General features: G+C 36.9%; 1 protein-coding gene across 4 annotated transcripts in view; it reads right to left on the bottom strand.

Annotated features, from left to right (window-relative positions):
* Positions 1-15,808, bottom strand: part of dctn1b (dynactin 1b) — a 100,950-nt gene that overhangs the window by 80,782 nt on the left and 4,360 nt on the right. For 3 of the 4 annotated variants that reach the window (XM_030126529.1, XM_030126530.1, XM_030126531.1), the window contains exon 1: positions 9,827-10,226. The exons of the other annotated variant lie outside the window; for it this stretch is intronic. In XM_030126529.1, coding sequence (XP_029982389.1) covers positions 9,827-9,859 — 33 coding nt within the window. In that variant the 5' untranslated portion in view covers positions 9,860-10,226. Of the gene's footprint in view, positions 1-9,826; positions 10,227-15,808 lie in introns of those variants that run through there. 4 annotated transcript variants of the gene reach the window in all.

Raw genomic sequence — 15,808 nt, 5'->3', positions numbered from 1 at the left:
TCTCTCTAAATGTCAATGCATGCTAAAGCTGCACTGCTCTTTGTTTCTATCTGTGGAGTGAAATTTTTGTGTCGAGTCCATGGCAACAATCACCTGAGATTTCATAATGCCATTCAGATGTGCGTGGAGCGAATCGTACGGGGAACGGTCTCGACGTGCCGCAACGTTTTGCAATCAAATAATCCTGCATAACCCAATTTACAGTGTGATGTCCTAGAAGTGATGGTGACTCAGCAGAACGCAGCAGATATTCTTACCCAGTCAGGGAACATTGTCGGACTCTCCTTGAGCTCACTATAAACACACACTGCTTATGAGCTGCCGTTGAGCTTAAAGATGAATCTGTCATCAAACAAAAACCAAAACAGTGTCATGAAGGCCTTTAACCCTTTAAACCCCTGAGACATAATTCCAATAATGCTGTGAATCTGTCTGTTTCAGGTTCATTAAAGCTGCTGTCAGTATGTGCTTGTGTTCCTTTTCTTCAGTGGTTTGGTTTTACTGTGTGTTTTAGGGTCAAAACAGGTGGAATAACAGAAAAAGACAAAGAGAGGAATTGAAGTTTGACAGGTTTGGACTAAATAAGGCACTAGAATGCACACCAATAAGAAATTTAGGATGTTGTCTATGGAAAGAACAAGGTCTATTCTATCAACAAGATTGGATTTTTTTCCTATTGAGCAAACGGTTGATTTTTTATGAATATTTGTTCAAAGTGTTTTTCTTACACATTGAGTCATCCACAAAAGCATGATGCAGTTATCACTTTTTATACCCAAACCCATGAACACTCACCGTGTTGCACCATAAAAAAGATGATACTTAATTAACAATAATAAATAAATAAATAAATAAATAAGAAACTCAGATATTAGTTACAGACTCATATTAATAAGACTCCTCTGGAAAAAGTGAGGGATCTACTTCTTTTATGGGATTCAAAACAGGTTGCCAGGTACTGAAAAACTTATTGGCACATCCTCTTATAGAATATCTAATTTATTCCAATGTTAAATGATGTATAAGATCCAGAAACCAAGATTTAAATATTGGAGGTTGTTTCGATTTAAGCAGTATTAGTCTATGAGGTAGAAGAGTGGTGAAGGCAATCAAATTAAAATTTTTGTGAATATTTAAAATAAATTATACATTCAGAACGTTCACCACAGACATGTCAGGGGTTAAAGGGGTAAGATTTAACAATCTGTGAGCTGACAAGTGCATATTTTCAAGAAAATCAAACCTCATTAAAATTCTACAGGGGATTTTCACAGCTCTATACTGATATGAACGACCCCAGAAACAAAACAGTCTTTATATACGACTGCATTCCAACATGGACGTGGTTTATAGAAGGTTTAACACTTCAACCTGGGAACATGTGACCCACTGACTCTATATTGGTTCTGTTTATTATTAATAGAGACATCAAACTTGTGTGGATAGAAATAATCAGTCTTTATTAAATGACTTGGAGCAGCTCAGTTTGTCCCAGTGTCATTATTGCAGTTTTAGTTTTCTGGTTTATTTTGTTGACATCAGATAAAGGACAAACTCCATCAGTGTTACTATTGTTTTAATTTCCTGCGTGTTGAACAGAGGATAAATAACTGTGTGGGTGCCTCAGTTTTCACGCCGGTCTAAAAAAATAACCTTTTAAATGGAAAAAATAAGGATTTGTCGTGATAATTACTGTATATATGAGCTGATATAAAATATTTTAATTGTGTTTAAATGTTTGGCCACATTTCACTGCTGTTCTACAGTCATATCATGTCTTCTGCATAATCCAATCCAACTTTATTTGTAAAGCACTTTAAAACAACCGCAGTGGATCAAAGTGCTGTACAGAAGAATAATTAAAACCAAAATAAAAGAATAAAATACAAGAATAGATTAAAAATAAAACATAAAAAGCCATACAATTGAAAACAAAGTCAATTTGTATAAAATAAATTTCTGTTCCAGTTTAAGTATCTCCATATATGAACTGTAATTGTCCATTTGATCCACTGAAATCATATTCCTCATGCTTTATTTTTGAATTATTTTGCATTTATCTTGCAACAAAACAAATTCTGCAAAATCATCTTGGCATCAAAGTGAAATTCGTGTCCACTTTAATCAGTTCTGTCGGACTCATTTTAGTTCAGGTTCCACATTCAGCCCAATAACATCTGAACTGGGTCAGACCAATAAAATAATAACATAAGAATATATAGATAAGATCAACTCCAAACTTTTCTATATGTTTTACGTAGGGCTACACTATTTTGGTAAAACATAAAATCCCGATTTTTTCCTCTCAAAACTCGATTTTCAATTTCGATTTTAGGGTACAATTACAAAAGACAACAGAAGTCAACATGTCATTTTCATGAGCAGCCCACAATGCAAGGCACTGCTCCGACCTCAAATCTGTGATGGTATCACGTGATGGGCCCACAGAAGTTTGGTTTTTTTTTTCATTAAATCTTTACTGAATGAAGTAGAGTATACAAACAATGTATACAACAAGAAAATAACATAAGTTTTCCAGGGGGAATACACTACAATACAATGTCCAAATCAGAGCACATACTGATGGTTTTTACAGCCTTTTTGTTTCCAGATTTATCAAACAGCTTTGAATAAAGTTCAGCATCTTTCAAAAAATAAATAATATTTGGTTTTGTGTTACAAAACTTACATTTGTGAATGAAAAATTTAGCAAGGAAGAGAACTAAATTAATTATAAATAATAATATTTTATTTTTTTTCCTTTTTGGGGTATCTGGGCCCACAGAAGTGATACCAGTGTAAGTCAGTGACAGACATCAGTCGTGCGTGAATGGACCACGTAATATGAGTGATTCCCATGCGGTTCTATTTAAACTGGGGGATCTGTGCGTGGAAGAGACCGACCCAGGACACGCTGGAGGGATTCTATCCCTGGAGCTGGTGGATGTGTCTGGGCAGAGGCTGTCTGGGCTCCTCTGCTGAGGCTGCTGACCCTGCGACCTGGATCGGAAGAAGACAGTACAGTACGGACCTGGGACAACGGAAGATGAGTGATCCGCATGCAGCTATATTTCGATTACGGGATCCGTGCGTGAAGCCACGGCTTATACTGCTGTAAGTACTGTGGGCTCATGAACAGATTTAACGTCCGTGGTCATTACACAGACTTCTGCGACAGACCACTGTCACTGACAGGAGGAGTCTACGGTAGCCTGCAGGTGCGCGGCCCAGAGGCATGAGAAAGATGAAACTGATTTGACAATTTCCCTTTTTTAAAAATCGTCCTAATTAAAAAATCCAATTTTGATTTAAAATCGATTAATCGTGCAGCCCTAGTTTTAAGTGAGAAAAGTAAATTTACAGTATGGAAACGTTTACACCTACAAACTATCCTTAAAAAAAATCGTGAATAATATGCATAGCCATGAAAAAAACTGAAATGTATTAAGAAAAATAAGTGTAATTATAACAATATTCTCACATGTACAGTGTAACTTATAGATCACAGTGGATCTCTAAATACAAAAAACATTTAATAACAGGTAGAATATTGATAAATTTGCACTTACTTCCCTTAAGACAATTCATGTTGTTCATATTTGTTCAGGCTATTCACTGTTTTGTAAAAAGATAGTTTGTAAATATAAATATTGTCATAATTTAATTATAATATTTTACTGGTCCCACCCACTTGAGATCAAATTGAGCCGAACTAAAATGAATAAAATCTTCAGTTTAATTTTTCACTCATTCATCCCACAGGCTGAATCGGACCCTTCGGCGGTCCAGGTTTTGGCCCCAGACCATATGTTTAACACCCGTGACTTTGAGTGTTCATTGTGTTCAGACTCGGTTATGTGATGCTTTAAACCCACACAGACATTTGATCAGGAATCAATGGAGGAATTGGACTGATGCGCTGTTGATGACGGTGCTAATGTTTATATGAGTCTATATTCGATATGCACAGTTGAGAATAAATGGAATGAAAGGGAAGGTCACATCACGAAAGGTTTACAGCTGTATTTAAACCACTGAAAGGATCATTATCAACCTGGTTTTATGAATATACTGCACTTATTATTGGTTTTAGGGCCGCTGCTACTACTTACTGGTTTTCAAACTTTTTAAATCTCAAAACCCAAAAATGAAGTCTTGACTCTCCTTGGGCCCTAAATTCACAAAATTATATTAATAATTGCCATAGATTTACATTTTTATAGACTCCTCCACATCCCACATTCCTATCATTCCTCTTGTTGCATCTTCTACATCAGTTTAATCTGGATTTATCTTCTGTCATGTCCTTCTTGTTGCTTCATTTTCATCTTTTTATGTCTTTTACTTCATTTTAATCTTGTTGATTGTGTGCCTTTTGTGTCACTCTCATCTTCTACATCCATTTGTCTTGTATCATGTCCATCTTGTTGGTTAATTATCTGTTTTTTTATTCTTTTACGTCATTTAAATCTTGTCAGTTCTGCATCATTTCCATCTTCTTACATCTCTTAGAGTCTCTCCTCTACATTTCATTCTATAAAACACTTTACTTCTGTTTTAATAAGGAAAATTACTTCACTTGTCATATTATTATTGTTATGTTATTCTCTATGGGATGCTTGGGTCTAAATTGTTAATCCTGTCAGTAAATTGTGTCACTAATTATCAGCAAAAGCCAACAGAGGTTTTTAATATAATTGCCTTCAGCTCATTGTGATGCATTATTGCAGCTTTTGAATATATTTCACTGAAAAAAAAAGCATCAAATCCTTCCATTTGTGATAGTACAGTCTGTGATATTTCAGCTCTGGTTGGTTTTCCTGTGTCATTCAGCTCTGTCCCTGGTGCTCCAGTTTATCTACAAGCTGCCGTTAAAAGCTAAAAGTGAAGATCTGTTAAGAATTAGTTTCACAAATAATGATTAGTTGAATTCTCGATAGAGGCGTGTGTTACATGAGACCAGAAACCTGCAGCAGATGAGGCAGATGGGGGTGTAACTGTTTGAGTCTGTTTCACCCTTTAACCCCTGACGTGTCTGTGGTGAGCGTTCTGAATGTATGATTTACATTCAGACTGCTTTCTGAATCCATTAACATTAACATCATGGAAACACAAAGTGAAAGACTATTTTATATATCTTTTCTAATGTAAAATGCTATTGAATGGCTCTTCTTTTGTGTGGTTTTGGGCTGTTTTTTTTTTTTTGCAAGACTATTTTATATATCTTTTCTAATGTAAAATGCTATTGAATGGCTTATCTTTTGTGTGATTTTGGGCTGTTATTTTTATTTTTTTTTGCTAGCATATTTATTGGCTTTAACCCTTTAACCCCTGACATGTCTGTGGTGAGTATTCTGAACGTAAGATTTATTTTAAATATTCATTAAAATTACCGTTCATTTTACTTTAACCGTTTACTCAATTTAAAAAAAAAATTAAAAGCGTGTTGATAGAATAGACCTTGTTCTTTCCATAGACATCTGAGCATGCTCAGTACGCCTCCCCATGCCTGTGGAACGGGGGGTAAAACACAGAGCAGTGAGTGAGACCGACTCACTATAAAAATAGACGGTTTGGGCTTTTTTTTTGCACCGTTTTCCTTGTCATTTTTTGTTTTTGCTGTTGTTTCCAGTGTTTCTGGGATTTTCCTTTATTTTTTTTTCTGTGTTTTTACAGAGTTTTGACCATGTGACTGCTTTTTGGAGTTCAACCAGGTGTCAAAAAGCAGCTGAACTGATTTAGAAAAAAAGAGCCCAAAACATAAACTACTGGGAACAACTTCAAATCCTTGTTCTTCAGTGTGTTCCAGTTCAAAGTTCATGTTCAACGTCCTAAATCTGTTATTGATGTCCATTCTGAGTGGAGCTGCACAATATATCATTTGAGCATTGACATTGCAATTTACACCTGTGCAATAGTCACATCGCAGATTCTGCAATGAAAGAGACAAATGAACTAAACGTGTTCTCATCAAAGTTCATCCTGGGTATCTGACACACACTGCACACAGCGATCCACCAATCACAATCGTTCTTAATCAGTTTGCTGAAGCAGACCACGCCCTCTGCACATGGAGTGAGTCACTGGTAACAACACTGAAAAACTAGAAAAGCACTCAGAGAGCGCACACCTCCGCCAAGGCAGATCAGCTCCCCCATCACCACCAAAATTTAATCATTTGTTCTTTGTGCCTGTATCAACATTTCCTGAAAATTTCATGAAAATTCGTCCATAACTTTGTGAGTTATCTTGCCAACTCACCAACAAACAAACAAACAAACAAACCCTGGCAAAAACATAACCTCCATGGAAGAGGTAATGAGCAACAAACAAGAGAAAATCGCCAAAAACTAACACTGGGTGCCAAAAAGAAAAGCAACGTCAGTTATCTGGAATTATTTCAGCTACAAGAAGGATGAAACTGAAACACGTGTTCTGTGTCGACACAAGAGTAAGCGCAACTAATTAGTTTGACAATATACGTTGGTGCTGCACAGCTATTATATCCTCCTGAGTATTTTTTCATATCGCAATGTATATCACAGGGTTAAAAAAAAAATTGCAATGTCAGTTTTTTTCCAATATTGTACAGCCCTAATTCTGAGTGCCTTATTTAGTCCAAACCTGTCAAACTTCAGTTCCTCTCTTTGTCTTTTTCGGTTATTCCACCTCTTTTGACCCTAAAACACACAGTAAAACAAAACCACTGAAGAAAAGGAACACGGGCTAATACTCACAGCTAGGGGTGTAAGAAAATATCGGTTCTGCAATATATTGTGATGTTTCATTTCCATATACTTTATCAAAATTAGAAAGTACTGTATCGGTATTTTTAGGTATTTATTCAAATGCAGATATTGTGGTTCCTTTTCGTTTTTCTTTTTTGTTTATATTTTACTTATTATTATTTAACACTTTTATTAAATAATGTTAGTTCCTTTGTTGGGATCGCAAAAAAATAAGGTTCTGATGTTAGTTATGAATTAATAGAATATGAACATTTGAGCAGGATCTTAAAACTGTAATGTCTGTAAAACATAATTTAAGTTTTAACACAGGAACATTTTGCGATATAGCATTAGATTCTGCTGTGATCAAATAAAAATGTGTTTAGTATTGGTGCATATTTCTGGTGTAATTCAATTCTTCAAGGAAATAATCTTTAATAAAAGAAACAAAACCAATAAAAAAAATGGCCTTTTTAACAGTATCATGATATATCGTATCGTGATCCTAGTATTGTGATTTGTATCGTATCGCCAGATTCTTGCCAATACACACCCCTACTCACAGCAGCTTTAATGAACCTGAAACAAACGCAGATTCACAGCATTATTGAAATAAATAATATCTTGGGAGTTAAAGGGTTAATCAGCTTTTGACCAATCCATATTTCTTAACCGTTAAATACTGTCCGTCAGGTATATCCGTGTATCGCAGGGTGAATACTGGGATGTTTCTTGTTATTTTTCTTCAGCTTGTTAACACTGGAAATGATGAGCTTTAATTTGCTGTGATGTTCAGCTCCAACAGCAGCAGATATTTGTGTGTAAAACTTAATTTCCTGTGATTATAACAAGTCTCATTAACCTATTTTGAGGCACAAAAAAACAACAAAAGAGACATTTAAGTGGTTACATGTGGCATCAGCTGCAGGCTTTACTCCGGAGAGCTTTCATTCAACTAATTTATGAAGCCACATCCATCTCGGAGTCGCATCAGGACTGGGATTCGTCTCGTTTCTGAAGCTACAGGGCTCAAACGCAGCTGCTGGCAATCTGCAATAAAGATGGTTCCATAAAGTCATAAAATACTTAAGACGGAGGCACTGTCGGCTGTGTAATGAAGCTTTCAGTGTTGTTTGGTCGCTGATCCGACCCGTGTGCCATGTGCTGGAGGCTGTCGACCCAAAGAGGCCGAGCTGAATTATTTAGTGCCACTCTACTCTTACAACACGAAACCTCCAACTGCTCACAGATAAGAGGGCAAATACAGTCTAATTTACTGCAACGACGACATCCTCTGTAGTAGTTAAGAAGTAAGAAATATTCCAATATGACGTCAAATTAAAAACCAGTCGATTTGTTTTCACCTCCTGGGTTCATCTGCAAATATTTTTGTTTGTCTGTTTTTTACTTCGAATATTAACGTTTAAAAGCAAAAACAACATTCAAAAAACATATTTGAAAAGGAGTGGGATGAAGTTCAACTTATATACTCCCGCCCCCCTTACCACAAAGTCCCATGTCGGCTCCGCAAAATATCTTAAAAAACATTACGATTATCAAAATAAATTCTGATTAAACCTGCACAAAACGCAAAAAATGTTACACATATTAAAAATAAACTCTCCATTACTCCCATATTATATATTACATTGTAAATCATAATGCATTTTCCATAATCACATAAAATTGACTATACATTATATCTTCCTGAGACCTAGAAAAGTACATGTTGTGGCTTTTTTTACATTAAATAATTGCCTTTATCAGAAACAGCAACAACCGGTGAACATTTTCACAATTTTTTAGACCAAACAACTATTGTTAGTTGCAGCTTTAGTTTCAGGAGACTGTCTCAGTGTTACACAGAGTAAAAACGTGGATTATTTTTAAATAGTGGAATAGCTGAAAAAAAAAAAAAAAAAGGTTCTAAATCAGGGGTCTCAAACATGTGGCCCGGGGGCCTAATGTGGCCCACCAAAGGTTCCAATTCGGCCCGTGGAATGAATTTGCAAAGTGCAAAAATTCCACAGTCAAGGCTGTGGAACTCATTTTAGTTCAGGTTCCACATACAGACCAATATGATCTACAGTCAAATAATAACAGCAGAATAACCAACAAAAAAGAATGACTCCAGATTTTCTTCTCAATTTGATGTTAAAAAAAAAAAAATTACATTGTGCCTATAAATAATGATAACTTCAAATTTCTGTCTTTGTTTTAGTGCAAAAAACAACATTAAATTGTGAAAATATTTACATTTACAAACTGTCCTGGAACAATAAAATGTGAATAACCTGAACAAATACGAACAACCTGAAATGTCTAAAGAAAATTTTAATTTTAAGTGTTTAATGTCTTTGTAGAGCCAATCCAAAATGTACACGTATAAATGATAAGTTGAGGCATGATATTGTTAAAATTGCACTTATTTTTCTGAAGAAATTTCATTTTTTTTGAGTTTTTCCACATCTTTTTTGTTTGGATAGTTTATAAAAGTAAGTATTTTCATCATTTAATGGGTTTTTTTGCACTAAAACAAAGACAAAAATTTGGAGTTGTCATTATTTATAGGTTATTATGCTATTATATTACTGGTGCAGCCCACTTGAGATCAAATCGGGCTGAATGTGGCCCCTGAAAGAAAATGAGTTTGAGAGTCCTGTTCTAAGTAGTGGGAGAAAGAGGACTGATGTCATCCCCAGCGACCGGGAAGCTGCTCGACTCACAGACGGATGACAAACAGGAAGTCTAACAGGACTCGTGGATGGAGAAGGAACTGGCTGCCGACCACAAAAACCCGTCTGGACCTGTTTCGAGTCCGCCACCTTTCATCTTTATGTATCTAGAGTCGTCACGGAGATCTGAACCCCGACATCGGCAGCTGCAGCATCAAGCCCGAGGGGCATCTGAGGCGAACAAAGAGGCGACAACGCAGCGCTCTAATGGATTAGAAACCCCTCCATTCAAAGTGGAAATGTGCAGACAGGAGATGACAGAGTAAAACTAATGGGACAGACATGACACAAACAATGACACGCTGACGGTAAACGGCTCCAACTCAACACAAGTCTGGCCCCCTTCATTCACCCATCACTCACCCGGCTGTACATGCTCCTCCTGGTCTGAGCCATGATCCACCCCCCCTTCTCAAACCTCCAGTCTGGGCTGAAGGAGACAGACGGATGGGGTCGAGGACAGGGGTGGGCGTCTCAGTGATGCTGCCGGAGCGTCTCCCTCTTCCTCTTTAATAATCTGTGTCTCTTAAGAATCACACCATCCCTCTCCTGATCCTCACAGTGGAGCCCGGACTCTAAAACTACCCCCGTAACACCCCACCACCACCACCACCACCTTTTTCCTCCGATGCAGGAAGTTTTGTGAGTAGCGGACTGGGCCAAGCAAACCCTCCGATGAATGGACTGGAGATAAAACAGCAGAGTGAAAGCGAGGGGGGAAGCGGGCTGGGTGCATCAGCTGAGCGCCGGGGTAGCACTGTGCTGCGCTAGTGTCTGCGCTGGCTTCTGCAGGAGGGAGGGCGGCTTAGGCCCAGACGGCGCCGCTGGGTCCTAAAGCCTGCACACAAACACTAAAACGCACTTAAAATAAATTGGACGGTCACACCTCTGTCGCTGTCATTTTAACTGGTGATTTACTGTTGATTATATGCCACTATGACAGTATCATAGTCACTTATTGAGTCCATCTTCTGTTTATTGTAGATTTTAACATTTTAACCCTTTAACCAGGTAAATTGTTCACGTTCATATTAGGGATGTAACGATTAGCAGTATAACAATAAACCGCGGGATGACCAATCACATCTGAAGGAAACATGATATCATAGTTTAATTCAAGATTCTGCAAAGACTGCAACGACATTCCTACATATGTTTATTACCCCCCCACACCCCAAGGGGAGGTAAGGGGTATTATTTTTAGTTTGGTTTGTGTCTTTGTTTGTTTGTCAACACTTTAGCAGCAAAACCATTGGCTGAATTCATACCAAATTGGGTTTATAGATTGCCAGTGATCCAGAATAGATGTGATTACACTTTGGGAAAAGTGGGTCAAAGTTCAAATTAGGGATGTAACGATTACCAGTATAATAATAAACCGCAGTAAAATTGCCAACGGTTAGTATTACCATTTAAATTGTAATTATCATGATAACCGTGTTTGATTACTGCATTTTTTTCGGAGAAAACGGCTATGTAAAGATATGCCTTTATATCAAATATTTGAATACAGTTTTAATTTAATACAATTTTAATTTTATATACCTAATATTTGGAACCAATATTCACTTTTAAAGTCTTTGAAAAGTTTCATTAAGCATCTTTGTGTTATTTATGAAAAAAATTACATACATTTTTCAAATTGGATTTTATATATTTTTTTGTGTTTTTTGGCCTTCTGTGTTGATATAGTAGGTTCAAGTGAAAAAAATAACAGACAGATGAGATAGATGAAGTTGTGCTGAAAAAAAAAAAAGATACCAAACATGGGTATAATAAACATTTTTTTATATAGTATATAAAGGCAATATCAAAAGTACTGAAAAACGGCCAAAATAGGCTCAGACCCCTAAGGGTTAATACATGAATGTTTCTGCCAAGAGAAAGTGCATTGTGCCAGTTATTTTGTTTTTTGTTTTTTTTTTTGTTTCAAAATACAATTTGGTTAAGTTATTTCAGTGTGTGTATAAGTACTTTTTGAACATTTTGAGCACAATTTCAACAATACCGCAATAATAATAATGCAATCATGATAACCGTGATAATTTTGGTCACAATAACCATGATATGAAATTTTCATATCGTTACATCCCTAGTTCATATTCATCTTCACTGGAATCAAGTTTTCTCTGTTTTGCACTGCATGACCACCTGCCCATGCACCAATGTCTCTCCAGGTGTTTGTACTAACACTTAAAGGTTAACTGTGTATACTGTATATGTGAACGAATGCTATGGAATGTGTGGGTGGAGCCTTAATTTTATAAATGCTGGTACTTTACATCTTATCCAGGGACAACAGTAGAAAAATAGGGGATTTTTTTGGCTAATACTGGCACATTTACAGAAATGTTTATTAATGTGTACTGTCCCTGCTAAATAAACAAATAAACAAACAAATAAATAAATAAATCCCTGTCATATTATTCCAGGTAAAGGTTCTGCTGTGAATCTGCATCTGTTTCAGGTTCATTAAAGCTGCTGTCAGTATGTGCTTGTGTTCCTTTTCTTCAGTGGTTTTGTTTTACTGTGTGGTTTAGGGTCAAAACAGGTGGAATAACAGAAAAAGACAAAGAGAGGAACTGAAGTTTGACAGATTTGGACTAAATAAGGCACTAGAACGTACATCAGTAAGAGATTTAGGATGCTGAACATCAACTGTGAACTGGAACACACTGAACAACAAGGATTTGAATTTGGGCCCAGTAGTTTATGTTTTGGGCTCTTTTTTTCTAAACCAGTCCAGCTGCTTTTTGATACCTGGTTGAACTCCATAAAGCAGTTACACAGACAAAACTCTGTAAAAACACAGTAAAAAAAAAAATAAAGAAAAATCACTGAGACACTGCAAACAACGGTAAAAACAGAAAACCACAAGTTAAACAGTCTAAAAAATCCCAAACTAACAAACAAACTGCTTTGTGTTTTGGGGGTGTACTGAGCATGCTCAGATGTCTATGGAACGCATGAGGTCTATTCTATCAGCATGTTTTGAAATTTTTCCCACTGAGCAAACGGTCGAATTTTTAATGAATATTTAAAATAAAACAAAAATTCATAACGCTCACCACAGACACATCAGGGGTTAAAGGGTTAATTCCTCTGCTCATATTTCTGGTGGGAGGGGCTAGGAGATGAGGAGACGAGTCAAGGGAGCATGATGCTGTCAACTCCTGACTGGATCACCTTAGACGTATGTTAACGTCAGGTGTGAAAAGACTATATGAAATATGCAAGCAAAAAAAATAACAGCCCAAAACCTCATAAAAGAAGAACCATTTGTTAACATTTTACATTAGCAAAGATATAAAATAGCCTTTTAGCTTGTGTTTCCATGACATTAATGTTAATGGATTCATCGGAAAGCGGTCGGTGGAATAGTATAAGTTCATCTGCTGCTGATAAACAGTTTACGATGCAACTTTGCTACTCAGATGACATTGGACAAACAAAGAAGCATCATTCAAACTGATTTCCAACGGTGAATATAGACATAAAAATAGTGATGAAATGTGAGGGGGTTTTTTTTTCATTTTTTTCACATGTGAATGGAGACAATTCTGATGATGACACAAAATATTCAGCTCAAGTAATTGCAATTTAGTGTTATGGAGTAAATGTGACAGCTTATAGATGATAGAAGAGCTCAAAGTTAAGTCAAATTTATTAAAACAGAATAGAATAGAATAGAATAGAATAGAATAGAATAGAATAGAATAGAATAGAATAGAATAGAATAGAATGCATGTGGTCTCTGTCAGTGATAGTGCGCTTACATTTAAACAACACAAAACATATTGACATATATTAAAAATATAAAACAGAGTGCAATCGCAAATATGTGCAAATTACAGATATACTTTATGAAAGCGTAAAATTTAAAAAAGATATAAAAGTAGTATCCATGACAAAAATTCATAAAATTTAGAGTTTAGGAAGAAAATCACTGCAGCAAATCAATAGTGAGTCTGTGCGATACTACGATACATAGGATATTGTGCAACAACAGACAATTTGATGCTCTGTGATTTACTCTGTTGTATCACAAATCACACTATGTTTTCTATCATTTGGGCGATGCTTTCCGTTTCCCCACAGCACAGATGTACAGAGGCAGGTAATTAGCACAAAGGCAACGACAACAAATACGGAGGAGAGGGAACGTGACACAAACTGGGCTAATTCTGCCATCACCTGAGCCGAAACGAGGATTTCATTCCGATACGAGAGGCTGTGGTTCAGGTCAGACACAGAAAAACATTACAGTGTTATCATTGCAGCAAAATGTCCACACTGTCCAAAAGTGGCTGCTGTCTCTGCAGTCTGCACTGCAGGATTCTTCCACTACTGTCAAAAATGGATTTACTAAAAAGCACTTTGCTCTGTCTTTAGATCTTGTCTGAAAACAAATACACAACAATACAGATGGTAAGCAATTTCCGAGCACAAAAAGGTGAACCAGTTCAGCTCAACGTGGTGGCGTTTCATTGTGTTCGGACACAAAAGGCCCAAGTGATGCTCTGTCATGTAGGATACAGTGAGCAAAAGCAGCAGATTGCATTCGAGCCGGGCCTGATGTTATGCCCCATCACCCAGTGAGGATTAACTCTCTTTTATCAGCTAACTGTGACTGCATAGTTGGGCTTTTTTTCATTCTCAGCCCTCCTTTTCTGTGTTGTCATCTTTTTGCAATGGAAGCAAATACTGCAGGGTTTCTGTGTAAAAGCTTTAAGCTTAGAGGCTGATGAGGGATGATGATGGAGTGTGCATTTCAGCCAGAGAACAAAAAGAATTCAGCTCAATGCATCACTCAAAAAGCCTCAACATCCACGGACGACACGTTAAAGGTTACAGATAATGGGTTTATATTATTCCTTATGCACAGAAATGGAGGAATGAGTGCATTTAGGGCTCTAATGTCTGAATAAAACTGTAAAATCATTTGTAAAGTTGAGAAAAATAGCATCTGCAAAGCTTAGATTTCAGATGTGAGAGAGTTAGGTTCAGCTGTGGGTGTTTTATTGACCAAAAATGAAGCTCTGCAGTATCTTCGCACTCTTTTATGCAAATGAGCCAAAAGAGGGAGTTGTGGGAACTAGTGGAAGGTAGGGAGGAGGAGAAGGAGGAGGAGGGATGAAGGGGAGGGGAGAGAGGGGGGCTGGTTCTCCTGGAGGACATAAGCAGGATGCAACCAGCAGACGGCAAAATCCAAGCACTACAATGAGGATGAGGATGAAGACAAAAGGCTGAAAGGAGGCGTCAGAGCTGAGTCAGTTCAGACCCATGAACGGAGCCGAAACATGAGGACAGGATTTAAGGACACACATGACCACTGCACCACCTCTACGTGGGTCTACCGGTCCAGGACGGACAAATCTAACCCCCTACAGGTAAAGACCAAAAGCATTAACACATCCTCAGTGTTATGTAGATAAAGGCCAGTGTTAGTGGAATCATGACGACACAGACAAACTGCTGTGTCAGGAGTCACCGAGGACACTTTAACTCTGTATGATCAGCTCTGAAAGTCACTACAGAGTTGGATGCTTTTACCCAAAGAACGCAACTAATGTCAACAATATGCAAAAAGTTTAATTAATTCTATTTGAAGCCACAGAACTGATCATTTTTGCCTCTGGCTTTCATGAAATCTGAGTTAATGGGGACACACACACACACCCCGCGTGTGTGTGTGTGTGTGTGTGTGTGTGTGTGTGTGTGTGTGTGTGGGGGGGGGGGGGGGGTCATTTAAGTAAAAAACAGCTTCACCCTTATATTTGTTGACAACTTAAGCACCCATAGGAGGTCTAATCAAGAGTATTCTGGCAAAAAATTCTTATTTTTCAAGGAGAACATATAATGTATTATTATTATTAGTAGTAGTATTATTATTATTATCTATATCAGGGCTGTCAAACTCATGTTAGTTCAGTTCCACATTCAGCTAAATTTGATCTGCAGTGGGCCAAACCAGTAAAATAATAACAGAATAATATAGAAATAATGTCAACTCCTAACTTTTCTCTATGTTTTAGAGAGAAAAAGTAAATTTACATTATGAGATGGTTTACATCTACAAACTATCCTTTCAAACAATGTGAATAACATGAACAAATGGAAAAAATAAGTGTAATTTTAACAATATTCTGCCTCAGTTTACCATTTCCACATGTACATTATAACTTACAGATCACAGTGGATCTACAAACACAAAACATTTAATAACAGACAGAATATTGTTAAAATTGTACTTACTTCTCTTAAGACATTTCAGGTTGTTCATATTTGTTCAGGTTATTCACATTTTTTGCAAAATTAAACTTTGTTTTAGTGGGAATACATGAA

The sequence above is a fragment of the Sphaeramia orbicularis genome, chromosome 22, assembly GCF_902148855.1.
Source record: "Sphaeramia orbicularis chromosome 22, fSphaOr1.1, whole genome shotgun sequence".
Taxonomy (NCBI): Eukaryota; Metazoa; Chordata; class Actinopteri; order Kurtiformes; family Apogonidae; genus Sphaeramia; species Sphaeramia orbicularis.
This window is presented reverse-complemented; position numbering and strand designations above follow the sequence as displayed.